General features: G+C 38.8%; 1 protein-coding gene across 2 annotated transcripts in view; it reads right to left on the bottom strand.

The window, feature by feature from the left end:
• Positions 1-26,668, bottom strand: part of ZNF366 (zinc finger protein 366) — a 35,041-nt gene extending 8,373 nt beyond the window's left edge. The window contains exons 1-6 of one of the 2 annotated variants that reach the window (XM_088129939.1): positions 15,908-17,946; positions 15,276-15,507; positions 14,470-14,535; positions 11,513-12,828; positions 9,134-9,325; positions 722-896 (exon numbers count right to left, since the gene is read on the bottom strand). In XM_088129939.1, the coding sequence (XP_087986065.1) occupies positions 722-896; positions 9,134-9,325; positions 11,513-12,796 (1,651 nt within the window). In that variant the 5' untranslated portion in view covers positions 12,797-12,828; positions 14,470-14,535; positions 15,276-15,507; positions 15,908-17,946. Of the gene's footprint in view, positions 1-721; positions 897-9,133; positions 9,326-11,512; positions 12,829-14,469; positions 14,536-15,275; positions 15,508-15,907; positions 17,947-26,270 lie in introns of those variants that run through there. The other variant, XM_007422569.3, reaches the window with a different exon arrangement.
• Between the last annotated feature and the right edge of the window lie 1,033 nt (positions 26,669-27,701).

Raw genomic sequence — 27,701 nt, 5'->3', positions numbered from 1 at the left:
ACTACAATTCCCAGTATTCATTATTAATAAGAGTCCTAGTAACTAACAAGTTAACTATGATTACTAGGAGTTGTGGTTCAACAAAATTTTAGTGGGAGCAGAATTATTATTTTCTTATTAGAACTAATGTCTTTACAGCTCCAATAATCATGAGTTTTGGGCTATAGCAAATTTGTTCTAGGCAGTAATTTCCAACAGTGCTGAAAAATCACCTGAGCATCTGAAAAGCCAGAGCAAGTCACATTTTAGGTATGATCATTAATTTCCTACAGTTCAGACATGATACTATACTAGATCTTAGCAAAAAGACCAAGAAGTGATATTCATCTTTCATCTGTTCAATAGGACACAATTGCTGTGTTCAACCCACTGCGCTAAACCATGAGTTTTGTTGGTTTCGTTTTAGCATAATGTGTGAATCAATCTCTTTCATTATGATTTGTACATCATGGTTTATACCTTAGTGCAGTATGTGAAACCAGCCAATTTAAGAATTATGGTTAAGCTAACTATGACTAAATATGATGGGCTAACCCAATCAATAAGGTCTAACTTCCCACCTTGGACTTTGCCACCCCACAGAGCCTCTTCTTATTTGGCAAAATCTGGATCAACTAAAGACACAATTGTGGATTCTGGTACACACATAAATTTCCAGATGCTGAATAATGTAATTATATTACTGGATATAATGCAAATCAGCCTAGTTACCAGTCTTTACCTTGAGAACGAAATCCTCTTTCCATGACCCCATGTTTGACTTTCATGTGTCTGGTGAGGTTCCCCTTCAAGGTGAATTTGCTGGGACAGTAGAGGCATTTGAATGGCTTGCTGTCGGAATGCAAGTGCATGTGGCCCATTAAATTATGCATTCGATTAAATTCTTTTCCACACAGCTGTCAAAAGACCAATAAGAATCAAAGTGATAAATATTCAGTAGGTGCATTTTTTCAAAGAGGTCATTTTGTTTTTTCAGACACAGCCTGCTAAAATTGAGTCAGCTTCTCAACAGTTCTACGGTTTGCCTTTCTGAATCATATTTTAGGATAAATCTGCAACATTTCTTCTATTGCCTCCTTTTAATCTCAATCAATGAAGGAACAGCTCTCTTAGTTGTCAGATTAGGCTTTTCTAGTTCTGGAAATAAAATGAATTAATCAAAAACTGTGTCCTTGAATTGCTGCCTGTGAGGCTTCTAGTTCTGAGAAGCTTGACAGAAATAACCAAAAAATTTTACATGTCAGTGAGCAAAAGATTTGTCCTGACTAAATAAAATGAAGCTTGAGCTATGAATCTAAGTGCTCACTATAGAGTTAAGGTTATGGTATAGGTTCAAAATTTGGTAAGAATTTCACTTCTTAATGTCATTCTACAATGAATGAAACTCAACTCAGCCATCACAAATAGATAGGCCCTCAAGGAAAAGGAAAGTCTTTACAGCTAAATTTGATACGCTTCTCTTTCATTCCTGTGGATACTTACTAAAATTGATAGAATAGGGGCTTTGAAGTTAATGAATATTCTTTCATCTGGAAATACAAAACTATAGCTTAAAAGTGTAAACATAACTGACAAGTATTTCTATCAGAGGCTGGTTGTGGAAATGAAAGAGCAAACTCAGATTTATTGTAGGGTAGTTTTTGATTGGCCTCCTGTCTACGTGACAAAGTGTACTAGTTCATTCGGAAACTCAGGTAGGGTTTAATGTGAAACTCAGATGTGTCTCATTCTAAGACAACCTTTTTGAAACTTGTGCCTTCAAGATGGGATGGACTATCACTTCCAATATCCTCAGTTGCCATTCTCTGGGTGTGATGGAAATTATAATCCAACATATTTATTCTGAAGGTGTCAAGTTGGGGGATAACTATTCTAGGAGATGGTGTGTGTTTACAATTGGGATTTCTATTGTTTAAGGAAAAATGCATGGAATGCTACTGGAAAACTAAACAGATGAAGAGGAAGTTCTGTATTTCCTCTTCAAGCATGTTTCTGTTTTTTATTTAATCCTTGATTTGGTCATGTTCCTTTCCACCTAATATTTAATGGGCTCTCTGCTCCCTCAAACAAATTTTTGGATTTCATGGGAAGGTAGAAATCCTGGGAGAAAAACTATTATCATACTAAAGCAGAGTAGCTCAGTGTGGAAAGTTGGCCACTGAAACACATTTTGACTTTTTCTGGTGGAATATTCTGAGTGTAGTCCATACGAAGCCTGTATACTTCATATGAATTATTATTTGTTTCCTTTTGGGACATTTTAAATAGAAAACCATATTATACTCACTGGCATGATAAGGCAATTCTGTCATTTTAAGGACTGGCTTTATTCAAACCCAAATATATGTTGACTACTTTACTAGACAAATTTGTAGGGGATAAATCTATCAGCAGCTGTTTGTCAGTATAACAATAGTGTTTTAGTTCTTTTTTAAAAAAATTCAGTAGTCAAATATACTAGTACACATTTTGCAAAATGAAGTAGTGGTGCAGCTATAAGGTAAATAAACATCCTTATAGACAACCCACTCTAGTCAGTCCCATTGCTATTAAATGTTTTTTAAAACTCAGGAAAGAAAAAAAATGCTGTGCCAAGCAACATCAGCCATGGTAAGCCTTGATATGTCTGTTTCAATATTGGCACCTGCTTCTGCTGCTTTCCTAATTATTTACAACTTTCTGAAAAGTCATTTGGGGCCCTTCTTAAATGCTGAACTCTGAGGTCTGCCCCTTGCTTCACCACTGAAACTCACACAAGGCACATTTTGGTCAAATTATTAGCCTATGATGGAACCCACACCATAGTCATCATAAGAGTTTTCTCAAGTTGTTCAGTACATTTTGATGGGACACTACTGAAAACAATTCAGCATTCTACTTCAGAAAATATTATTCTAGCCACTACAAAATAAAGAGCTCAGGCTAGTATCAAGGTGAAGAGCAAAGAATCTCAAATGTTTGACAACAACAGTTGAGCTGAGGATGTGTGTGTGCATGCGTGCGTGTGTGTATTTATATATATTGACATGGATGGGGGATAGTTGTTTCAGTACATTCCAGCATTAACTACATGACTGCACTTGGAAGCAAAATTTGTACAATTATTCGTAAGCAAACATTGCAACCTTTGGCTGGATCGGTGTAAGAGACTGCAGATAGCACTGCTCTTTGGAGAGGAAAAAATCCAAATAATGAGGAAATACTAGCTACAAAGCCTTTCTTCTGCCCTCGGGCCACATCTGGTCTTTGTGATCAGCTCTGTAGGAAAGCGGGCTGTTTTCTTTTGCTCTGAGAAACAAGTCCAAGAAAGCACAAGCCTGCCGAGAGGTAGAAAGGCCACTGCTGTGCTGTCTTACCCTTGTGTTCTTTTTTTTTTTTTAAAGACAGTTTAATAAGAAGGGTGTTCCTTTCCTGAAAGTGAGAGAGAGAGGGAGAGGGAGAAAGACTGCAAACTGTCCAGAAGGGCCGTGAGAAAACAGGAAGCTCCAAAAAGTACAAGAGAAAGCAAGATGAAATCTATTTGCAGGCCATTCCCTGGAGACATGCAAGCCATTGTTAAGCAGGCAGCTCGTACAGCGATATCCTTCCTTCTGTTCAGGAGGAGCATGGTGCCAAAAAGCGGCTATCTGGTCACTGCCTGAACTTGCTGAAGGCCAGCCAAACACCCCCAATTCTCCAGGGGTTCTTGCAAGCAGGCTGATCCTCTTTTCCAAGTAGCCAGTTTCAGCTGCTGCCTGTTGAAACCCTTCAGGAACGTGACTGTCAGGGTTTAAAATCAGTCCATTGGATTTCCTCCCCTCTACTGACCCTCTTTCCATCTGACCATTCAGTGTAACAAGGAGCAGACGGCTGTTGGATTCATGCGTTTTCCCCCTCTTGCACAGATAACTTTCCCCAATGCCTATGCTGCATGATCTACAAGGCTACAAATACCTTACGTAAGAGGTAATACAAAGAATATTGTTTTTAAAGCAATAAAATTATATTTTTAAAAGCATTAGTCCAAGGCTAGGATTGAGGAGGTTCTGGATAAGAATCTTCTACTGGGTATCTTCTTCCACCAATAGACCATGATGAGTTTGTTAACAATGGATAACTTTGGTGGCAGCAGCAATGTTGGGTATTGAAATCACTCTCTGATTAAAATTCCTTATAGTGTTCCTGCCATAGTATTGCTTTAAATTGATATGGAAGAGCTTCAGTAGCTATGCCCAGCTTCCTGGCATTGCTTGAAGAGCCCAGCCAGGTAGATTCAAGACAGGTGCTAATGTTGGACTGTGCAAGGTTTCTGGAGCCTCAGAAGTTGCCCCCAAACACTGGATGTCCATCTTATCTCTGCATAAGCCACTCTTCTTCTTAATCATTTGACAAAGTTATTAGGTTCAATATAGAGATATTAAAAAGGGTCAACTATTTTCTTGTTCTTCTATAGTTAAGTACATTGCCTACGGCCTCAGGTGTAGTGGAGAACAGAGATGGCCTTCAAGAAAGTATGTAACAAGACATGAACTTAGGCCAGGAAAACAGGAAAGTGTGAGAAAGAAACTCATGAATGAGCCTGTTTGGTATAAGAGGGAAGGATAAATGCTGTCAGGCTTTCAAGATTCTGTTGTTATAGATATTTATCTCTACCAATAAACTAGGGTTCTAGTATTTCTTGTGCTGTTTCCTGACTTGACCTGGTCTACCTCAAAGGTGGACATCAGAGCTTCATGTGGCTTTCCAAAGTTCCTCCAAAAGTTGCCAGTGATTATCACAGAATCAAAGTCTTGGAAAAGGACATTTAGGACTTTAAGTAGGACTTTAATCTTCATCTTAGTGCAGGAATCCAGTTTAAAACTCCTCTAAAAGACAGCTGTTTAGCCTTTCCTTGAACACATTCAGCAAAGGAAAGCACACCATTCCCTTAATAATTTATTCTACTATCAAACTGCTTTTTACTATTAGTTTTTTTCTCTCTCACATTCAACTTAAATCTGCCTTCCTGTAATTAAGGCCCTTATTCCATTTCAGGATGATAGAGAACAGGCCATAGACTTCTTCTGACATTGTAAGGTATTTGAAAAAGTACTATCCTATCCTATCTCAATTACTCCCTGCATAATTTTGCTTTCCATCCTTTACCATCTTCATGGCCTTTCTTTGCACCTGGTCCAATGTGCCTGACCATTTCTTACCCTGTGATGCACAGCACTGGGAATAATACTCAAGGAATCCAATCAATGCAGAATACAGTAGGACTATTATTTTTCCAATTTACAGTATAATTTTTAATATCCTGGAAGGGGGAATTTTTAACATACAAGAGAAGCAATCCTGTGTATTTAATTAATTTAATTTGTATATAAAATTTAGATTTTGCCTTGGGCCTGCCTACTTTTTGAGGTGGGCAAGCAGGTTCCCTCATCCTGATAATCTTATAGCCTTTCCCTTATGAAGGTGGCAAAAGGAAGCCTGATTCCCCATGTAAAGCTTGAAAGGGTGATTTGTTTTGACAGGACTTCAGGTAATGGGTGTCTTTAGGGGACAAGTAAGGGTGAGGGGCAAATGATGCATTCATGATGACAATTACACCAATGACACAAATATGTAATTGCAGCATTTGCTTAATTATATCATCACATGTCCATCATCATTTTTGTGTCGTCCCACTTTGCTACAGCTACCACTGCTTTGAATGAATTATATCTGTTCAAAGCTATCATGCTAGAAAGCTGCACTAAGGTTTGCTTTGTTCTGCTTTGCTCTCCTTCACTTCATTTCTGGGGCATCCTAAGACAAGTCCAGTTTAAAAAGGCTCTATTGTGAGCCACTGTGCACATCCAGAAAGCTCTTCCAGCACCTCCAGAAGCAAACCAGAAGTCTCCAGCTAACAGATGTGACTGAGGAGAAGCCAGAAATGAAGCAACAGGATGAATTGCCTGATTGCTGCACCTCAGGATGGCATTGAAATGCCATTGTCTCTGGGGTCAAAGGAGACTTCATGGGACAAAGCGTGGCCTGCTCACACAAGCCTAATGGGAATTCCATTCTTACAATGTATTTCCCCCTTTCTTGAGGGAGAGGAATGATGAAAGTGAGTCACCAACGCCCTAGTTCGTATTTACTTCCTCTTGCAGCCACGTGCTGATCTTGTGACCCTCTCAAGGGCAAAAAAGGTAAAATCCTAGCTTGAATTCATAGTTGAGCTAGAAGGGATTTTTGCCTCATTCAATAAATAGTGGATTGGATGGCGCTGGAGGTCTTTAGAAATAGCTGCCATCAAGGAGGTGCCGATCATGAAATATGAAAACAGAGATTGTACCGACTTATTGTATTCTTCTGCAGCTTGCCAGAAGGTTTAACTATTTCATGAAAAAGTTCATAGCATTTGAACTAATTTTGACACGGTTGTGCAAGTTAAGCTGGAATTTAATTAATGTCATCCTGCTTGAAATATGACATTGCCTCCTCTAATATTGTTAATATACTTCCTGTCTTTAGGTATAGGCATAATTGATATTTTGTATTGATAAAAAAGGCAGCACGCACAGACTGATTCATGTGTTTAGCCAGTATATCAAATTGTTAAGTATCCTTGACCTCCCTTTGGGATGAAATCCACAATGCAAATGTCAGATATATATATCATCAGCAGACTAGCAATTACACTAAGTGCTGTGAAATGCAATCTCAGGATGAAGAATAAAACCAAAAGAAAATACGAAGATAAAGTCTACTAGTTCAATGCTTCCTCATTTCAATCCCTCTTCTCCTATTTGATGCCTGATAAATATATTGTAACTGCAGCTCCCAGAATACCTAGCAAGCATGGCCTTAATGCTTAGAATTCTGGGAACTGTTGTGATGGAATGGAATTATGAAGGCCAAGCTCAGGGAGATAAGCATTTTCTTAGCTCACAGAACCGCGTGAGAGGAACAAAAGGATGAGACTGGCACCTCCCTGAGGAACTCACACTGTTGTGGCTGGAGGACTTTGGGAACTGGGGTTTTAGACTGGGAAGATTCTTGCTAGAGGTTGTAGCTAATAAACATAGCTGGACTGAATTTCCATGGTCTCTTGGAGTTTCTTGGGCTAGGCCTGACAACTGTGGACTCAACACAACTGAACTGTACAAGAGTGGGGAAGGCTGATTTAGTGCAACAACTGAAGAGCCAAAGAATGACACAATGAAACCATGGCACTATTTCATCAGTCCAAGCTTCCCATCTCCAAAATAGGAAAAATATTGAACAAGTACCACCTACGTAACAGATTACCATTATCTGTTAATCATTCTAAGTAGTATATAATCTTTCTCTTTGTCTATGCATTCCAGAAATGAATATCTTTTAGAAATCTAAGTTAACATTACAACGATATGTATACACATGTCTGTGTATGTTTCATTTCTTGTATTGCAGATTTGAATATCAGTCACACACATTCCAGGAGAACTGTCTAGAATAGGAGTCTTGCTTTTAAAAGTGGGGCTTCATCTGGCAAACAGGTGGTATGACAGCTATTTGCAACTTCATCAAATCCCCCAAAGAAACAACAGCTTGCTATGTTGACCCTTAGCTGTGGGTTGGCACTAAATGATAACAACAACAACAACAAATGCAACAACAACTGGATTATCCTGGTCTGGTATAAGCACTTCTGTTATCAGCAGAATAGTAGTTCTGATTCTGCTCCCAACCTCTTGATATGAGACAGTGCTCCGATTTCTTTCTCTTAAACACTGTCTTAAAGATCACTCACAACAGGTGATGTGGAAAAAAGTTCATGAACATGTTAGCCTAAGGTTTATTAATGTCTCTTTTCTAAGAATGAGTGATCCCTTACCACAGCATTTCTCAAGCAACTTTAAGATGTGCGGACTTCAACTCTTGTGCTGGCTGGGGAATTCTGGCAGTTGAAGTCCGCACATCTTAAAGTTGCTGAGGTTGAGAAGCACTGCCCTGCCATATAACACCTTCTCCTGCTTCTGTTGCTTTATAGGTCCCCACCCTGTCACATTGTTAACAGCAAACCAGCAATGATCTGCTGCAATGTCCTAGTTCTACTTCCACAGTGCTGTGGGGGGGGGGGAACCTTTTTTTTCACATCAGCTACACATGAATCTCACTCTGTCTCAGTGAACCCATTTGGGGAAAAGACCTCAAATGGAGCTTTGCTGACTTGATTGATAATCAGGATTTGCTCGTATAAGACATTGCTCAGAGAAGACATTTCTCTAAGGCTTGCTAGAATAGCACCATAATATACCAAAGGCGTATTTGCTTTCATTTTTGTGAAAAAGAGGGAAAGACCGTTTGTTGATTAATGAAGCACTGGAAGTAGATGGGAAGGGAGGATGCTCAGCCACGGACAAATATGTAGCAGAGAAAGTGAATTACTACCTAGCATTTTCAGAGCTCTGGTATTGGCTAGCTTTTCCTGAACAAGGGTTGGTTGAAGGTACAGGACTTCCTGCAAATTCCAAATTCACGCCAGACAAAGTGGAGGATTATTGGTTAGATTTAAAGCATGTTGGGAGTTAATGGATATGAAACAAATGCTGTTGTGGTACAGTTCAGTAACACTGAACTATCTTCACTTTAACACAGGGTTTCTCAACATTGGCAACTTTAAGACGTGTGGACTTATGCTGGCTGGGGACATATGCTGGCTGGGGACATATGCTGGCTGGGGAATTCTGGGAGTTGAAGTCCACACGTCTTAATGTTGCCAAGGTTGAGAAACCCTGCTCTGATGGTTTCTTAAACATGCATTTATCTCCCCCTTTTTAGAAGTAAAGAAGAATCTTGTTTCCAACAAGAGTAGGAAAGCAGATTTGGGGCATCATGAAAGGGAACTATACTGGTTTAATTTATGATTATACCTTTGTCACATGAGAAGCAACCATTCTGAGGTCTTACTAAATCATCCATGTGCTCTGAATTCAATAATATTGATATTTACACATCACTACCACTATAAATGTTTGCTGGCTATAGACATAATCATACTTATGGAAAGTTGTCTTTGTTGTTTATCATGCAACTAATAATGAATTTCTCAGCTCCTTTTTTACCAGTGACTTAAAAAAAAATCATTTTGATATCTCTTAGTTGACTTGACTTTGTACTTAGAATGAGAAATACTCACCTTACATTTGAAGGGTTTGACATCTGAATGGACAATCATGTGGGCTTTGAGAGTCTGTTTTTGCACAAAGCTTTTAAAGCAGAGGTGGCATTGGTAGGCCCTTATATTGGTGTGAATTAAGACATGTCTCTTCATGTTGGCAAGTAGTGTAAACTCCCGGCCACAGATCCCACACTTGTGCTCTTTCACACCCTTGAAAAACATAAGAACAAGGTAAGTGAAGGGTATTGGTTTCCCCCCGCCTTTTTTTTTCCTTTTCCTTTTTAAAATTTGGTCTTAGTTTTGGCTGGGATTGCTTTTTATTTCATTTTATTTTTATCATTTGATTGTGATAATGTTTCTCCTTTAGTCTGCAATAATAACTGTCAGGGGGAAAAAACTAAGGAGTATGTCTACACTGGGCAGTGTTGTGTTAATTCCAACTGAGCACCTTTTAATAACTCACTTCGTTACATATATCGAGATGTCACTTCCTTTTCATGACTTCTCATTAACACGTTTCTAGATCCAGTAGTAACCACAACATTTTTAACCCATATTATCCTGTTAGCCATGCAAAGTTGAAGAATAATGTGTTCGCAATCTTCTAAGATTTGAAAAAAAAAGAAGAAAAACAATACTGATAAAGCCATCACAGACCACCAAAAACTTAAGAGAGAGAAAGAGAGAAAAGATTACAAGAACAATGGTGTACCTTTCTGTTATCAGGCCAAGAAGAGCTCTTGAATGGAAAAGATTTTGACTAGGGCTGTGCAGAACTTCAGACTCATTTCCAAATAGTGCTTTGGAGTGAGTATGAAACCAAATGTATGACAACTATACAATTCTTTAAAACAATGGCGTCTTCTCCTAGGATCATGTGGCTGCCTGCAGCACAATCCTGAGAAAAGATGCAGATGATTTAAGGGGTTACATTTGGTCTCCTGTGGACCCTGAAGCATTATTTTGGAATTGAATCTGAAGTGCTGCCCAGCCTTAATTTGGAATCCAGACTTCAGTGATTATTTATATATGCATGGAACAGCCTTTCAAACTTGGTACCTTCAGGAAATGTTAAATTTCAGAACCTGTACACTTCTAGCAACTATGCCAGGCTGGCTAGAGGTGATGGGAGCTGTAGTTCAACTATGGTGGGCAGATCAGGGAAGGCCGCTATCTACTATGCTGGCTGGCTTATTTTTTATCTCTGAAAAATATATTAAATAAGTATTGACAAATGTCATATGTCTTTGTGCTAAAATAGCTCAAATTTTGCTCATTTTTATTATTATTATTAATATTATGTGTGTGAGTGTGAAAGTGTACAATATAAAGAAGTAAACTTTTACCTTGGCTCAAAAACCTTAACCAGAGTTAGAAAACAATAATGAATAATGAGAGTTTATTATTGTTTCTAAACTTTCATACTTTTTTTTCATATGAATCCATCAATCCTACTTTCAAATGATTCTATAAACCAAGAAATGTAGCAATTTCATTATCACTCACCATTACCTGTTTCTGTAATGAATATTTACTTTAATTCAATTATTACAAAACACCTTTGGAATGTTATAGTATTATCCTATGCATGACACTCTGAAGTAAGCATTGTTGCATTCAGTAGGATCACCAATGGGAAATGCTGTCCAAATGAACTCACTTCCTGTGTTCAGGGCTACAAGTTTGTAGAACATTCTTATGGATGTCTACTCAGACCTACTGGATTCTGTGAGGCTTTCTCCCAGATATGTGGGCAAAGATTTGTAGCCTCAGGTTTCCTCCACATGTGGCATTTATTTCAGCCTTGGATTGACTCTGCTTGTGATCCCACACCATCATCTCTACTGGGCAGCTGAGACTATTAACTTTGGCTCAGCCATGGTGGAAGAGGAATTTAGCCTTACAAACCTAGGAGCTTGGGGGCAGATGTTTTCCCATTGACAAGAACTCTTATTTTATCTGCCTTTGAGCTCCTTCGCTCTTCTCCTTCCCCATAGTGGGTATGTTGTTGTGGTGCTGTGCTATCTGTATTTTTAAAAATTGAACTTAAGGTGGCTTCTCCTTTACAAAACAGTTCAAAGTACAGTCAGGTGTTTGAAAAAAGTTGCCAGATAAGTGGATTGGCAATTAAAGATGGAGGGTTATACTGGCCAGATGTCAATTTGTGGACACCTACTGGACAGCTGCAGCAAGTATGGTGTTCTTGAAATTTCAAGATTGGCTGAGTGAAGACCATTGCTGCTGAGACTGAAAGTGTTTCTGAGGTTAGGGAGAAGTAAAAATGGTGGTAATCTGGAAGTGGCTTCTGTGTTACTTTCGGTTTATAAGTGCTTAAAAATATACGCATTTTAGCAGGTCACCAAAAAACATTTTGGAGAAGCTCTGGCATTAGCTTACCTTATGAGTCAAAGAGTGCTGCTTCAGGTGATGAGGCTGCACAAATTCCATGCCACACTCAGTACAAATATATGGGCGGATATCCTTGTGCTTCATCATGTGATTCTGCAGCTGGCTTGGGTACTGGAATGTCTTGTCACACTCAGTGCAAGTGTATTGTATAGGACCTCGGTGGGTGGTTAAGTGCCTCTTCAGCTGAGCCAAAGTTGGGAAGTCAAGACCACACTCAATGCAGATATTTTCTCGGCCATTCTCATGCTTGGATTCATGAGCTTTCAACTCACTGGGATAGGCAAACCCCCTCCCACAGATCCTGCAGCTGTAAGGTTTAATGTCACTGTGTTGCATCATGTGTCTCTTCAGGTGGCTGGTTTGGGTAAAGGCCTTGTGGCATACTTGGCACTTATGAGGCCGAGTGCCTTGATGAGTCAGCATATGGGTATGCAGATGACTCAGCTGTTTGAAAAGCTTGCCGCACCGGGAGCAAGCATGAGGCTTGATGCCACTATGCCCCAAAATGTGAGTGACCAAGTTGTATTTGGATGTGTAAGATTTGTCACACATAGGGCACTGCCAACGTTTCTGTTCCCCTCCTACATCAACGTAGTAGCTGTCATCAATCTGAATGTTAACATCCACTCTTTCCACCTTTTGCTTCTTTTCAGCTTGCTCATTTAACTCAACCCTTTTGAAGGGTGGCTCCAGGGGCCTTTTCAATGGGAAAGGATTTCTAAAATGAAAATCTGGGGGCATCATAAAAGGAAACATTAGAGTAGGGTGAACTTTGGGGTAGTATGAATAGGGAGCCTGCAGAAATGTGGTAGGGCCAGGCCATAGAACTTTGGGTTTTATTGGTTCTTCTTTGATAGGCTGTGTTCCAAAGTGTTCCAGAGTCCTGTAGAAATGATAACCAAGGTTGCAGAGGTCGATCATGTGAGCATTGTACTTTGGCTGTGTGGATTCATGCTGAAATATTGAAGGGAGGCTGGGAGAATCTTCATCAACATTCTCTTCATGTTTGTGCAATGGAAATGAGGGATCTCCTGGAGGGAGAGTGGAAGGCATTTTCATGGGCATGCTTTTACGTTTACGAGATCCCCCTTCCAAAGAGCTTTTGAAGTTTTCTAAGTCTGTGGGAGGGCTGTATCCAAATTGGGCAAGCTGTGTCCTGAATTCCTCACTGAGGGGTGAAGCTATATTGGCCTTTACAACAGGATCCAAGCAATGAGCAAAAGAAAATGTTTGCATATTGTCCATCCTGCAATGTGTGTCCTCTTTCTTCATTGCAATGAAGTCCTCTTGGATGATCTAGCTTCCTTCAAATAATAAATAACAGTTCTTAAAACCAGTCCTGTTCCTGCTTGCTATTATTTGATATGATGTGGTGTCTTAGTGGAATCTCTTGAATGATAGTTTAACTTAAAATATGGTATAGCAGTCTATCCTGTTTTGTCTGCTTTTTCTTTTCAGTCCCAAGTTTACCTTCCTAGGCCTGAAATTTGAGTTCTGCCATTTGTCAATCTTTGTGGCTTTTGACAGAAAATCTGGTCAACTTTATGCAATTATTTAATGTAGCTATATACCATGTAACTCCCCATGAAAGGGATTCAGTCTAACTCTCCCATGCATTAAAAGAATGAGGACAGGCCATGGGCTAATAAGGGCTAGTCCTGCTGTGATGGATGCACTTAGACACGCCTTCCAATGTCACCATGCACTCAACTTCATGTTCAGCAAGATCATAGAATTGGAAAGTGTTTAGGCCATCATCCTGCTCCTAAATTCATGCTCTGTATTCCTTTTGGGGGCTGAGAGCCATATTTGGGGTCTGAGTGATATCCTAGGGACACAGTGGAAGAAGTGTGGAAATCCTAAACAAAATGCTCACAATAAAAACACCATTTGATTGAATTAAATGTAAACTAAATTGCAATTAAGTCAGTTAAATACACTTCATATGGTTATTAGCAAGCATTTAATAGTTTGCCTCACCCCATCAATTAAAACTCAGAATTCAGTGGCAAAATATATAGGGCTCTGAGGGTCACACTCAAGGCAGACTATACAAACTCAGCTAATCCAACAACTGCTCAGTTCTTAATTGCAAAATCACATAAATTTGAGGTGGAGAATTGCAATGAAGTTGCACACTGTTTATAGAAATACACAGTAGCAATTTTATCTAATATAGCAGGATTTTACTTCTAGGAAGCTTATATCCTGGTGTGAGCTGATACAGAAATTAGACACTCTTGACTTAATTACTAAGCTATTTAACTGGCTTGCTAGCTGGTGGATTGGTATTAGCAATGCTAGTTTCAAGAAAAGTAAGGCATGTCCTGGAACATGTTATGTTTCATGCATAGTTAGTAGCTTGTTTTGCATGCAGAACATGTCAAGGCCTACAATCTCCAGATAGGACTTGGGAAAAATTCTCTTCAAACCCCCTTAAGAGATGCCATCACTTTATGTGGGTCACTTTGGGCCTTTGAGCAGTGGAAAGAAGGAAGGCCGAACTCCCCAAAAATAGGCATGACCAAAATAAAAAGCTGGATCAGAAACAATAAAACCAGATAAATAGGCATACACTTAATATGTTTATTTTCCATGTATGTCATTATTTCTACTTGTATCACTGTAACATTTACAGTTTAGCAACTTTGGGAGGGGTTATATGTACCAAAATCTTGATTCAGTGAAAGGTAATTTCCTGTGTTCCTAAGTATTGATTTTTCAGACTCTTATCAGCTGCATGAACTAACAAGCAGACAATAAAAGATTGGTGCTGTATGCTTCCACTGGTGTCCTAAGCACTGGATATGCCTTTTGGTGCTATACTCTGTCCAACAAATTAATTCAAGCCTTGAGTATCCATTAGCTACTTGGCCTATTTTCCAGTATTTGTTGAATAAATGTGCATTTGGTTTAAGAGTCAATAGTGCAGCATTTGTACTCACATTAAATCATCACCTTTGGGCCAAATTGACTTTGAATGCATCTGCATGAGCTCCAGACATCTGTGTCTAAGAGATAGAGAAGAGAATGATAATTCTTCAAACTGTGTCATGGTAGAGATATAAATGTATAAGTTCAAGGTTCTGTACTGTTTTCTGGGGCAGAACTGGAGGAAAAAATTGAGGGCACTGTTGTTTGGAGATGATAGCTAGATGATAGATAGCTAGATAGCTAGAGAGAGATAGGGAGAGAGAGCTAGAGAGCTAAAGAGCTAGAGAGAGAGAAGATAAATGCGAGAAAGATGACAGACAGATCTTAAACAATTAAACAACCTTACAGAGATAATGCATGTATGCCCTTTGCTGAATTGGAAGCAGCAATATATAAACATGCTCTGTACATGTATGACTCCCTACACCAAGGATCAAACCTGATGTGACTACTGCATCCAAAGATTCTCACCAATGTTCCAAGTTTCTGAAATAGACATTGCATTTGCTTCTACTTCATGCTAAATTGGAGCTTTTATAGGAGAGAATATGCTGTGTTTCCTCATTCTTTATTTTGTCTTCTTTGCCTATGATATTGCATATGATTCCTTTGAATAGTCTTCCTCAGTATGGGGTCCTCTGGTCTCTATTAAGCTGCCGAATTGAAACTATAACCCAGTGATTCTCAACCTTTTTGAAGCTGCCGCCCCCCTAAGGAGTGGAACATTTTTCAACACCACCCTTTGTGAAAATCCTGTAATTTAGGGTATGGGGGGGGGAGTTACTGAATTATAAAAGGCAAAAAATAGCGCACTTACCTAGCCGACGGGCCAAATAAACAATGAAAGTAAATCGAAACTGAGGGGAAAAAACAGAAATGAAGCGAACGAAAAGCAACTCAAGAAACACGGGTCAAATCAAGCATTCATATTGAAAGGACGCTCAACGCACGCGCTGCGATTAATCGCGCGGGAAGACAGCTGACGCACGCGCTGTGCTGGTTGGGATCGGAGAAGAATCGTAGTGTCGGGTTCTTCGAGGTCAGCCTACCTAGAATACAAATTCGTCTCACCATTCTTAGAAGTGCGTGAGGGCAGCCGTCGCGTAAGTTCATTTTATTGCTGGTACAAATGGTGTAAACCGGATAATCGATTTAATAAATTTTTTGGGGAGTTTTAAAATTAAGTTCGAATGCCAAAACATGCTCATCGCCCCTCTACCGCCCAAAACATGCCCACCGCCCCCCTACTGCCCAAAACAAGTTCACTGCCCCTCAGCATCCTCCCACCGCCCCCGTTGAGAACCAATGCTATAACCCAACGGACAGCTGAAAGGCTGTTAATAGAATTAATTCTATTCTTTCTTCAATATTAGGAAATAGAGAGAGCCAGTTTGGAGTAGTGGTTAAGGCATCAGGCTAGAAACTGGAGACTGTGAACTCTAGTCCTACCTTAGGCATGAAGCCAGCTGTGTGGCCTTGGGCCAGTCACTCTCTCTCATCCCTAGGAAGGAGGCAATGGCAAACCACTTCTGAAAATCTTGCCAAGAAAACTGGTGTCAGTTGCCAGTTGGTACCAAAACAAAAACAAAAACCAGGAATAGAAGGTTCAGATATTCTTTCCTGTTTCTGATCAGGAAAAAGCATATAAGAATGGTATTGTATTTGCTCCAGTAGCTTGTAGTCTTTTATTTGACTATCTTAAAAACAAACTGGTACACTTTAATTCTAGCTCCTTAACTATTGAAGGGTTGGGTTCTAGCTCCCCTAAAGCAGTGTATAATTGTCAGACTTTGTGTGGAAACATGTCAGCATTTTGCAATATAATAAGGTCACTAAACAAAAACTGGAAACTTCACAAAGAATAACCTTTACAGTAAAAGTAAACTTGGTGATAGCACAATATGTAGAAACTTCTCATATTTCTGTTTTTCCATTATCTTTCAAAAAATGTTGGTATTGTGCACATTTTTTCATCCTTTATCTAAATTGCTGTGCCCAGAGCAACCAGGCTATTCATTCAATTTCCCATGGTGGATCATGTATAGTGTACAGAGATTGTAGATGCCACCTGGATTGTATCGTGTAGATGGACATTTGCCTTCACTTTGCTGTATGATTAACACTGCCCAGGAGTATATTGTATCGTTATATTGGCTTTCTAAGTTAATGCTTAGAAAGCCAATATAACATTGCACAGATAATAAGATATTAAAATAACTGAAGTTCCTACGCATGGGAGGTATGCAGATTGTTACATATACAAATCTGTTTTCAACTTGGTACCCTCCAGATGTTTTGAAATTGCAACTCCCAGAATTCCTATCCAGCCTACAAAGGTAATTCCAACTTATCTGAAGGGCCTCAGGTTGGGCTGACACTGAAACACTGGGCTCCAATGGACAGAAAAGTATGTCCTATTAAGCTTTCCTACAGAAGGATTGGTGTCACTAAACAGGACTGCCCTATATTGTCAAGCAATTTTCTTGCCTGTCTCCTATGCTTGGCAGTAGCTAGTCAAAGGAACAGTGATAAAGAGAGACCTCTATGAATTTGTAATTATACTAGCATATTTTCTCTGCCATGTTAGCTTTGAGGCAAACCTTAATTTCTGTCCCTTGTGCGGAGAGCCCATCCAAATCAGTATCTTCTACAGTTGCTTTCTGAGATAGAAAGAGAGAGAGATGGGAAACTCCAATCACAGTGAAGTCCCTAATAGTATTTAGTCAGCTCTGAGGATGTCCTACAAAGCTCTAGGTCAGTGTGTCTATTTATGTAAGTGGTGTGTATTGTCAGAGACAGAGAGGAGTGCAAAATGGGAAATGGTGTTTGTGAATTTTGAGTTGTTTTTAACTTTGCATGGTTTGTCATCCTTTTTAAAAAACAATACCAACCAAACTAAATTTTTATTTATCTTAAACTATGAGCAATGCCACAGAAGTGGGAATAACAGTTGACTTCAGCATGAATCACATTCACCTTGGATGACAAGAAGAAAACATTGGTACATTTACACTGATTCTCAGTTATCCTAACTGCTGCCAGTTTAATGTTTCATTATTATTTTTTTTAAAGGTAATTATTTATCATTTTTAGAGAACGGGAGCTCCATTCTCCCCTTCTGTACACAACGTTCTCATTTCTAAGTGTAGGAAGTAAGTGTTGAATACTAAACATGCTGCCAAGTGCAATAGCAAGAGAAGACCAGTTTCCTGTACCTTGAATAGCCGAGCAAGGCAGTACAACAGCTTTTCTTACCCTTCTTGATAAGATCATATCTCCAAAATTCTTTATCTGCATCAGAACTATTTAAAGTACAAGAATCCTTACTGTGATCCTTTGTTTCAAACTTTCTGAACTACACAGAACAGGAATCTGTCTTCTGTACTGTTAGTACTACGAGAAATCAAATGCTGTGTGATGTAGCAATGCTACTCTCTGTTTTACATGAAGTCCACAGTCACTTAATACTAAAGCCATGACTCAATGCTCTTTAGCCTAAAACAGTGTTTCTCAACCTTGTCAACTTTAAGATATGTGGACTTCAACTCCCAGAATTCTTAGCCAGCAAAGCTGGCTGGGGAATTCTGGGAGTTGAAGTCCACACATCTTAAGTTGACAAGGTTGAGAAACACTGGCGCCCTAAAGCAAGCACAGAGGAGTTTTCAACTGTAGCAAATTATTTCCATGAAGGCAACGTCAGTACTGAATCACTGTGACTTTGAGCCAGACATTTTCTGAGCCTGCTTAAGGGTAGTTGATGTGAGAGTCTTGAGGAGACCCCTCTTTATGCTGCCTTGAGCTCCCAGACAAAAGGCAGAGTACAAATTCATTACACAAATAACATTAAACCATACACAACCACTCTACATTCTTATAATATGCTAAGACTAAGACAAATAAAGAAAGCCAGTCTGGTGTAGTGGTTAAGGCACCCAGGCTAGAAACTGGGAGTCAGTTCTAGTCCCACCATAGGCACAAAGCCAGCTGGCCGATCTTGGGCCAATCACTCTCTCTCAATCCTAGGAAACAGGCAATGGCAAACCACTTCTGAAAAACCTTGCCAAGAAAACCACAGGGACTTATCCAGGGAGTTGCCAGGAGTCAAGACAGACTTGACCCCCCACCCAAAAAACAAACTGCATTATGGCTTAATAGGGGGTGAAACAGATCTGAATGTGGATATTCACACTCTCATTTCTGTTGCTGAACATTCTGAACTTAAGCATTCTGTATTCATTTGTATTTGACATTGCATAAAATAATATATATCCTCTACCTTTTTTCTGAGGTTGTTTTATTGAAACAGATAAAATCACGCACTAAATACATAATTCAAAAGAAATATTCACTGGACAGGGAATGGAGCCTCTCTGTGCCTCTCAGAAATTTCAGGAAATAAGAAAACACATTATTTATTACTAAGTAATAAACAACAATCATAATTTTGCAAATTATTAAAATTACATTTTGCTACAGGTTACTTAACTCAAAATATTCAAATCTAAGAAATATACAAAATTAAGCAGAACCCTACTTTCTTTTCCCCACCCTCACCAATTTTCATAAAACAAATGGCACTGTTCCTAAAATGTGCTTCCTTAGAAAACCGAATTTGTATTCTAAACTGTATAAAGCATGAAGAAAAAGGGAAACTACCATGACCAAATTGGCAGGGGTGAAGAATAGCTTGATCCTGGTAGCATTGTTTCATAGGAGAAGTTGTTAACCCCCTTCCCAGCAGAATGGAAGAGGGGCATCAACTGTGGGTCAAGAAGGCCAATGTTGTGGCACCATGTTTCTAGCCTGGGTGCCTTAACCACTACACCAGACTGGCTTTCTTTATTTGTCTTAGTCTTAGCATATTATAAGAATGTAGAGTGGTTGTGTATGGTTTAATGTTATTTGTGTAATGAATTTGTACTCTGCCTTTTGTCTGGGAGCTCAAGGCAGCATAAAGAGGGGTCTCCTCAAGACTCTCACATCAACTACCCTTAAGCAGGCTCAGAAAATGTCTGGCTCAAAGTCACAGTGATTCAATACTGACGTTGCCTATCAATGCACATAAAAGTGGAGTGCAGCTTTGATCAGGGGGTCACAGCTGGCATTTTGATTTGTTTTATCCCCAGCCTCACTCTGCAGATGCACTTGATATGGACGCTCCCCAATTTTGTTTTTTGTTTAGAAATGCTGAATTTTGAAAATGTCTCCACTAGCATCCAAAGAGATTCTCAGTCATTTTTGCAATGGAACAGATGTGGACAAATGATCTGACATACTAGCTGTGTAGGCAAAATAGGTCTGGAATTGGAACTGAGACAATGGCTACCTCCATTTATTTTCGAAGTACCCCCCCACCCCAGCCCCTGGAACATTTGTCAGGTTCACAGAAATTAATAACAATATGACATTGCTAATAAGAGGAACCAGTAATGCTGAATGGGCATATCCTCCATCCATTTAAAGAAATTAAAAATATATTCTTGAATTGACCTCAGCTTAGCTGGTGACTTCATGAACATGAGAATACTATTTTCTTTTCAATAATACAGATGTGGTTTGCTGGAAGTTTTTCAACTTCCCATTGTGGCCTACAGCCTTAGAATTCCCTGGTGGCCTCCCATCCAAGTAATAACCAGGTCTGAAGCTGCTTAGCTTCACAGCACAGACCAGGTCAGCCAGATGCTGCCCTGAGTTTTTAAAAATATTAGAAAAACAATTAAAAATTCATCCAGCATGATATAGGTGGTAAAGATGACAGCATAGAAATATGAATAATTGTAGATATGTACACATTCGTTAGATATCTGTTATCATATTGAAGCATGTTCTGCACTAGCAGCCGTAACAACATTGGCACCAGCCACTAGGTGCCAAAAAAGTCCAAAGCTTAACTTATTGCAGTTGCATAAGAAATGCCATTAGAAGATAATTTTACTGTGTTATTCTTACAAAATAATTCTAAATCTGATTTGTTCAGACACTTAACTCTTTTTAGGTGTTTAGTTGCTGTACATAAGGGCTGAAAGAGTCAGAAGTGGGGGTATACAGGTAGTCCTCTTTTAGTGACCACAATAAGGACCAGCAACTTGGTTGTTAAGCGAGGCGGTTGCTAAGTAAAACCACAACTGTGCTTATGACCTTACTTCAGCTTTCTTTTGCTTTACAGACCTGTGAAAGTTGTACATGCGAGGATTGGTCGTAAAGTTACTTTTTTCATCACCGTCATAACTGCAAAGCGGTTGATAAGTAAATCAACAATTGTGCTTACATTCTTACTTCAACTTTTCTTTGCTTTATGGACCTGTGAAAGTTGTAAATGTGAGGATTGAGTTATTTTTTCATCATCATCACAACGGCGAATGGTAGCTAAACGAGGCAGTAGTTAAATGAGAACTACTTGTATTTTTATGTGACTAATAGTATTGGTGTTAAAAATGGGTAGATTGCTGCCAATTATCATTTCCTTGAATGAGTTGAAAGTAGCAACAGAATCCATCTCTCACCCATGTCTTAAATGTACACACAGGAAGGCTGACATCTCAGTTCTCTATGGGAAATTACCTTCAGGTACTGATTCAGGCTACAGAATAAAGCATTTTCCCAGCATGAATCACTTCCTTTCTTCTTTTACTTCATATGTACATTACCAAAGTGGAAATGAAGATCTGACAACTCTTTTAAGGTTTGATATAGAACACAGCCAAACTTATATGAGATGCATAACGACTTCGGCAATGCAATAATCACATGAATTGGGGCCTTGCAGAGCTTCAGATTTAGAGGGGAAAAAGGTGTTTTAAAGCATATTGGGGCTCCTGGAGATTGGTTTGCAACTCCTTAAATTACTTGTATCTTTTCCTGGAATTGCATGGAGGCTCTCAACAAATACAGTGTTTTCACAGGAAAAGGTGAGTGGTTTAAGGAGTTGCAGAAGTACCTTTCTGTCTTTACATCTGAAGTTTTGCACATCCCTGATGTTCATGTTGGTTCTATATGCAGAGGAGCAAAGCTATCACCCATAGAGTAGAGTTCAAGATACACAAGCCTGTCTTCTACTGCTTATGGAAAGGAGAGCTCTAGACACAAAGTGAATGTATGAGCCATAATCTATAATGTTTCAGACATTTCTGGGCAAAGCTGAGCTAAGGTGAACTGTGGCTTTTTTGAACATTTTAATGTACCTCACAAAACAGCCCATTTTGGTAATCTAGGGAGAATGAATTGTAGGCAGACACAAAAATGTTGCATCCCTGACAACAATTCAAAGTAAAGGAATACTTTCTACCATTACTTTGAACTAGAATTGGTTTTGTGATGATCCCATATAGCCAAGTTCAAGAGATGGAAAAGTACTGCCCTCACTCTGAACCAATTTCATTAAATCATAATATAGCCAATGTCATAAAGACAATTCAGAGCAAGGACAACAGCTATTGTCCTCATTTTGACATTGCAATATCATATTTTAAGGACATCATCCCCACTGAGTTGTTTGTAAGTATTATCCCAGCTAAGAATTACTTTTTAGAAAAATACCGTGCAGGAAATCAAGGAAATTTGAAATTCATAATTGTATAAAACCAAGCAACATGCTGGGAAAACAAGCACTCATAAACAGGTAGTAAGCAGGATCTTGGAAATATGAACAACAGAATATTTATTATTTTTTCCCCCAGGTCTTCCTTTTGCATGGAAGATTTTTGCCTGAGAATATCAACCCAACCCTAGTTCTACAGCATACATTCCATTTCTGTAAGGAGCTCATATACTGTTTGACTTCATCTCCCCATTTATATAGCAATTTGGGAAACTCTGAGGAAGATTAAAGCCATATCCATGGAGCTCCTCTGTTGTGGCACAAGGACAGCTCATTTAGCATTCATGGATAGTATTACTTCACACTGCAGCAGCCATCTTGTGCCAGCCAGACAGTCAGGTGAGCCAAAATCCAGCTGAGACATTCTAGTATGGTATTTGTATTTTCCCTCTTGCTGTTGCATAGTGCCAGCTATGTCAACACTGAGATGCACATGGGGGGTGCGGGGGGAGGCTGGGCCTGGAACTATGTCACTCCAATTGGTCTGCCAGGTCTGTTATAGGACTACTGCTTCCCATTTAGATCACTTTCTATTTTCTTTGTATTGCAGTGGGTCCTAATCTCCAGGTATCATCACTGCCGACTTTTAAGAAAGTCCCTCCTCTTAAATATTATTCACAACCAGGATTTGTCTGAATTTTTGCAGTGCAGATTTGGTAACCCTAAAGAAGACTCCAATTTCATAGTGACACAGTCTCTTCAGAACCTGATGTAGATTTATCGCTCACCAATGTGACTAATTCATTTTGCAGCGGGAAGTGAGACCTACAGGAGAAAGTAATTACTTACATAGATTTCAGATTGTCCTATAGCGTCCAAAATAAAAGATGTAACTACCATTTTAATCAATTTTGGTCACAACTTTCTTAACTTCACTATATTGTAGAAGAGGTTGATCATCAGACAGTTTCCCAAAACTTCTGCCAGTTTTAACCCAAATGTGGTTCGGTATTTTTGCTTTTATGAAAACTCATCTACGTCTTGGTTTGTCTTCCTCTTCCTTTAAGCACTATCTTCTTCTTTCTGTTTTGTGGATTCATTTCAGTGCTGGCTCAATGCCAAATTATTTAAAATAGACTTTCTACTACAGTACTGCATAGTTCTAGTATAACATTAGCTGATCTCCTACTCATGATTTTAAATATGTAGGTGGTTAGAGGTTTTATCATCAGCAATATGAGTTTTCAGAGGACTGTCATCATCATCTTCTTGGTAATCGTTTTTTTTAAATGCTTTATCATATTGTTTTTCCAACTATTTCCTACTCTATGACTTGTTAATAATGAATATGCAGGCTAGAAATTGTACTAATAAGTAACTATGATAAGAATACTGGGAATTCCCACTGCTCTGGCTTAAACCTTGTGCTAAGCTGTGTTTTGCTTAACCCTAATTTACTGGATAAGTCTTATTCAGTTGGGTTCACCCAACATGCAAAGCCCAAACCAACCAAGCAGCATTAACTACAATGTGTGAATCCAGGTACTACCTTTGAAAATTATTATGAATTAACTGCACAACAACATTGTTTCAGAGAGCCTTCCTGGTTCACTGAATGATCAAATATTGCATATAATGCCTCAGTGCACATTCTCTCTCTCTCTGCTATTTGACATCGGTTTGATATTTTGGACTTTATTTTAATTAATATTTATATACTATATTGTTCATTTAACAGTTCCCAGTGTTTGATTTTGATTTAATTTCTAATTTTATATTTTTGAGCTCTTAAAGGTACAAAGGCATGACAGAAAAACTTTAAACAAAGAAACACAAAACTGTCTGCCTGAATATGTTAATTTTTCCTTATAACAATAATTGAGTGTATGATTTTAGTTCTATTCTGATTGTCATTAAATTATCAACTCCTATTCTAAAACAAGCTTCAGAATGAATCATTAGCTACAAAAATCCACAAGCAAACACATTTTTTACTTTATTTTTAAATATGACAAATATAAAATATTATCTTTTAAAAATCAACACTATTCTTAATAAGCTAAGCACTAAATGTACTTAACTGACCCATATATGAACTTTTCCAAAGATTATTGACATTGTGAATTATGCCTCAGGCCATAACACTTCTGAGGATGTTCACTTCTCACGTATAGCTTACCTCAACCTGAGGAAATTTCATTGAAAAGATAGCCAATAAGTCTATCAATCAGACAGACATACATTCCTTTAAAAAATTCCAACAAAGAAGTTAAAGTATTGTAGATAATAACAAGTTGCATAATCCCCAAACCTGTAATCCTTGGCTACTGATCCTGTACTTCCCAAATCTAATGTTAACTATAAATTTCTGTTTGGTTGGTGACTCTAAGAAGCAAGAGGATCCAGCAGGGCTTCTCTTATTTTCCTGGGTGATCTTCTATTCCTAGGCTTAAGTAGAGTGGCAGAAGCAATGGTTTTCATGGGTTGAGTTCAACAGTTCAACAGTGACCGTGTTCTTCACCCTGACATTAGATTTCCATGCCAAAAAAAAAAACCCAAACAAAACCCTCCCACTTTGCCATGGACTTGATTTTAATCCCAAACTTCTGGGGAAGATTTACTTACTTACTTACTTACTTACTTACTTATTTATTTATTTATTTATTTATTTTCTTTAAAATATTTCTAAGAGCAAAACTCTTCCAAGGTGGATAAAATAAAAGGAACAAAGAATTAATAAAACCAGCATTAAAACAAACACCCTGCAAAAATTAAAGTGCTTCTCAAAAATGCAAAGAAATCACCGCCCAGCTAAAATCCCAGTCAGAACAATCAGATGTATTCTTCTTGTGAATAAAATCTTTTTTAAAGTCTTTGTTGAAAACTGGCAGTAATGATGTTTGACAAACTTCAGGCAGCAAAATATGAGAACACTTTGGAAAAGAACCTCTTTTTAGCGGCACACGTTTAAGTAAGGCCAGAAAGTCTGAGCTGTAAAAATCTAGACAACCACCAGGCAGCAGTGTAGAGTTAAAGTCTTCTTGTATCTCTGCTTAGTGGGGATTCAAATTTTCGCAGCCCAAGTCTGGTATCCCCAATTTAGTACAATTCTATGCATGCTTCTTAAGAACTGTTTCAATCAATTCGATGCTGCTTAGCCCATATCAAGTACTCATAGGACTGGAGCCTGAAGAAGAGGGCTCATCACATCATTTCTAAGAAATATCCCCCATTTTGTACATTGGGACTTATTTCTAAAATTTCTAAATCTTATATAATTCCCAGACAGCTTAGATGTGAGAAAACTGGGTCTTCAGTACGCTTTGAATACTTCACATTTAAACTTGAGCACCAGCACTGCACTGTCTCCAGATGAAAGGAAAGGAAAGGAAAGGAAAGGAAAGGAAAGGAAAGGAAAGGAAAGGAAAGGAAAGGAAAGGAAAGGAAAGGAAAGGAAAGGAAAGGAAATTACTGCACCCTAGTCTGGAAGCAGGGTCTACTCCAAGGTGTCTTGGTTTATAGCTAAAACTTAAAATACAACCAAAATTGCAGTGAACAAGACACTGGGAGGGTACAGTTCATGACTGAGCAGAACAAACCTTGTAATTTGAAGACTTGAACTGGAACTTACTTAACAGAAGCATTGCCTAGATTTCTCAATGAATACAACTGTGTATTTGTTTATAAAACAGCTCCCAGAATCTTTTGCTGCTTATGATGCGAAGTGGTTGGTCCACTGGTATTGTACACTCTCAGGAAAGAGGACACTTGAGATGTTAACACTTAGTACACAAGGCACTTTTCACATAATTATAGCCTCCACCTTCTGCTGTGGCTTAAAAATAGAAGGTTTTAAGAGATCATTCAGTCCCCCATGCAGCCCAGACTAGATGAATTCGCTACTAAGGGCCACGAACAAGTACATTTCTCAGATGAATTATTTCGAGATTTCATGAGGATCTGAAACATATCTTACACATTGGGAAATGCACTAAAACAAAAAGGGTTGCAGCATTCAGAATGCACTAAGAATATTTACTGTTGTTGTAAAAATTACCACCTCTTTCTTAAATTTCAGACTGATTTGGCATTTAGAGAAATGGAGTACTGTATAATTAATTGTAGAATGCACACATGCACACATAAACACACATACTAACTTCCTGCCAAACTGAATTGCTGTGTGACCCACAAAGAAGCATGTATTTGATATTTCAAGTTTCATTTATTAATCGTTTACATGCTGCCTTAAGTAATTTTGGAAGATTAACTTACCAGGTGCTGACCCGACAGTGGTAGTGACCCAATGCTTGTAATTGCTCCCTAATTGGCAAAGTTGTCACTTCTCGTGTGGCAGCTGCAGTGAATTTAGAAAACGTGGAGGGACAGTGTTCCAAATGACTTAAGAAAGAGAACAGGAACAATCACTTCATTCTGTTTTTTTTCTTCTTCTCTCAGATGAGTTCTGTACCTTCAGAAAGAAGGAAGGAAGGGAGGGGAGAGGAAGTCAACAACCCTTAGCTTTCCTGCAAAAAAATAAGGAAATGGCAGATAGCAATCTCATTTTCTCAAAATGTTTGGAAAAATAAACCAAAGGAAAAGAAATTCCTCAAGTATTATATCTTTATGATGGATTTCATAGGGTGAAATTTATAACTCAATGGGTGGAATGCCATCAAAATGAACACAATGTTCCAAATACAGAGCCTTGTTTTGGGAATCAGATGCCCATATCTAGAAACTGCTGCTTGCCTAAGAATAAAAACAATGAAAAAGAGAGAGAGTGATTCAAAGATGGATCAGCCCCTCCACCTATACTACACACACTTGAAATACCATTCTCAGTGCCAATTAAAGTGTATATGAACCTATAAATATATGTATAGAAATAAAGTGGGGTTTTGAGAGTAGAGTAGGTCCATTCAAACTATAATTATAAGCCAGAGTTTCATATGTTACCATGCAGTAATTTCTTATTAACTTTTCCGGTTTGGGGCCCTCCAGAAGTGCCAACTAGATTGAAAAGTCGAAATGCAATCCAGACAACACTGGAAAGTATCTATTGGAAAGCAGGCTTGGGGGCTGGAAATTCAGACTATGCTGCATCAGGGTCTGCTTCTCCTGAAAGAGCGATTGAAGGTACTGGATATCACCTAGAAAGCCTTACATGGCTCAGGGTCTGAGTATCTTCAAGACCTCTTTCAGGAGGACAGACACTTGCTGAAGGTCCCCACCTATCAGGAGGTGTGACAGGAGGGGAGCCAAAAGAGGGCATTCTATGTGGAGGCTCCTCTCCTCTGAAACAGCTGGCCACCCAAGGCAAGGGTGGCCCCCACTCTCATGGTCTTCTGGGACCTTGTAAAAACCTGGCTGTTGCAGAAAGCCTTTAGGACTTAGGTGCTATAGAACTCCCAGTTGCAGGAACATTATACAAATTATAATTTTTACCATAATTTTACAGTGTATTTCTGTTTTGTATGTTATTATATGTTTGACTTAGAGCAGCATTGACTGAAGTGCTTTATAAATTCATAACTAAATGAATGGATAGTTGGCTATGGTCTACACACCACCCTTGAACTCCAACTGTCTCTGGATCTCCAGATGGTGATGATAGCATGAAGTACATTTCCAAAATTATCTTTAGAGTGTTAGCTGTTCCCATTCCTATACTATTGCAATTCACTGTACATGGGGCTTGCTTTG

The sequence above is a fragment of the Python bivittatus genome, unplaced genomic scaffold, assembly GCF_059951505.1.
Source record: "Python bivittatus isolate LINGU-HERP-01145 unplaced genomic scaffold, Pbiv_v1 ctg000850_np1212, whole genome shotgun sequence".
In the NCBI taxonomy this organism is placed as follows: domain Eukaryota; kingdom Metazoa; phylum Chordata; class Lepidosauria; order Squamata; family Pythonidae; genus Python; species Python bivittatus.
The sequence above is the reverse complement of the archived record's forward strand: the minus strand, read 5'-3'. Positions and strand labels throughout refer to the sequence as shown.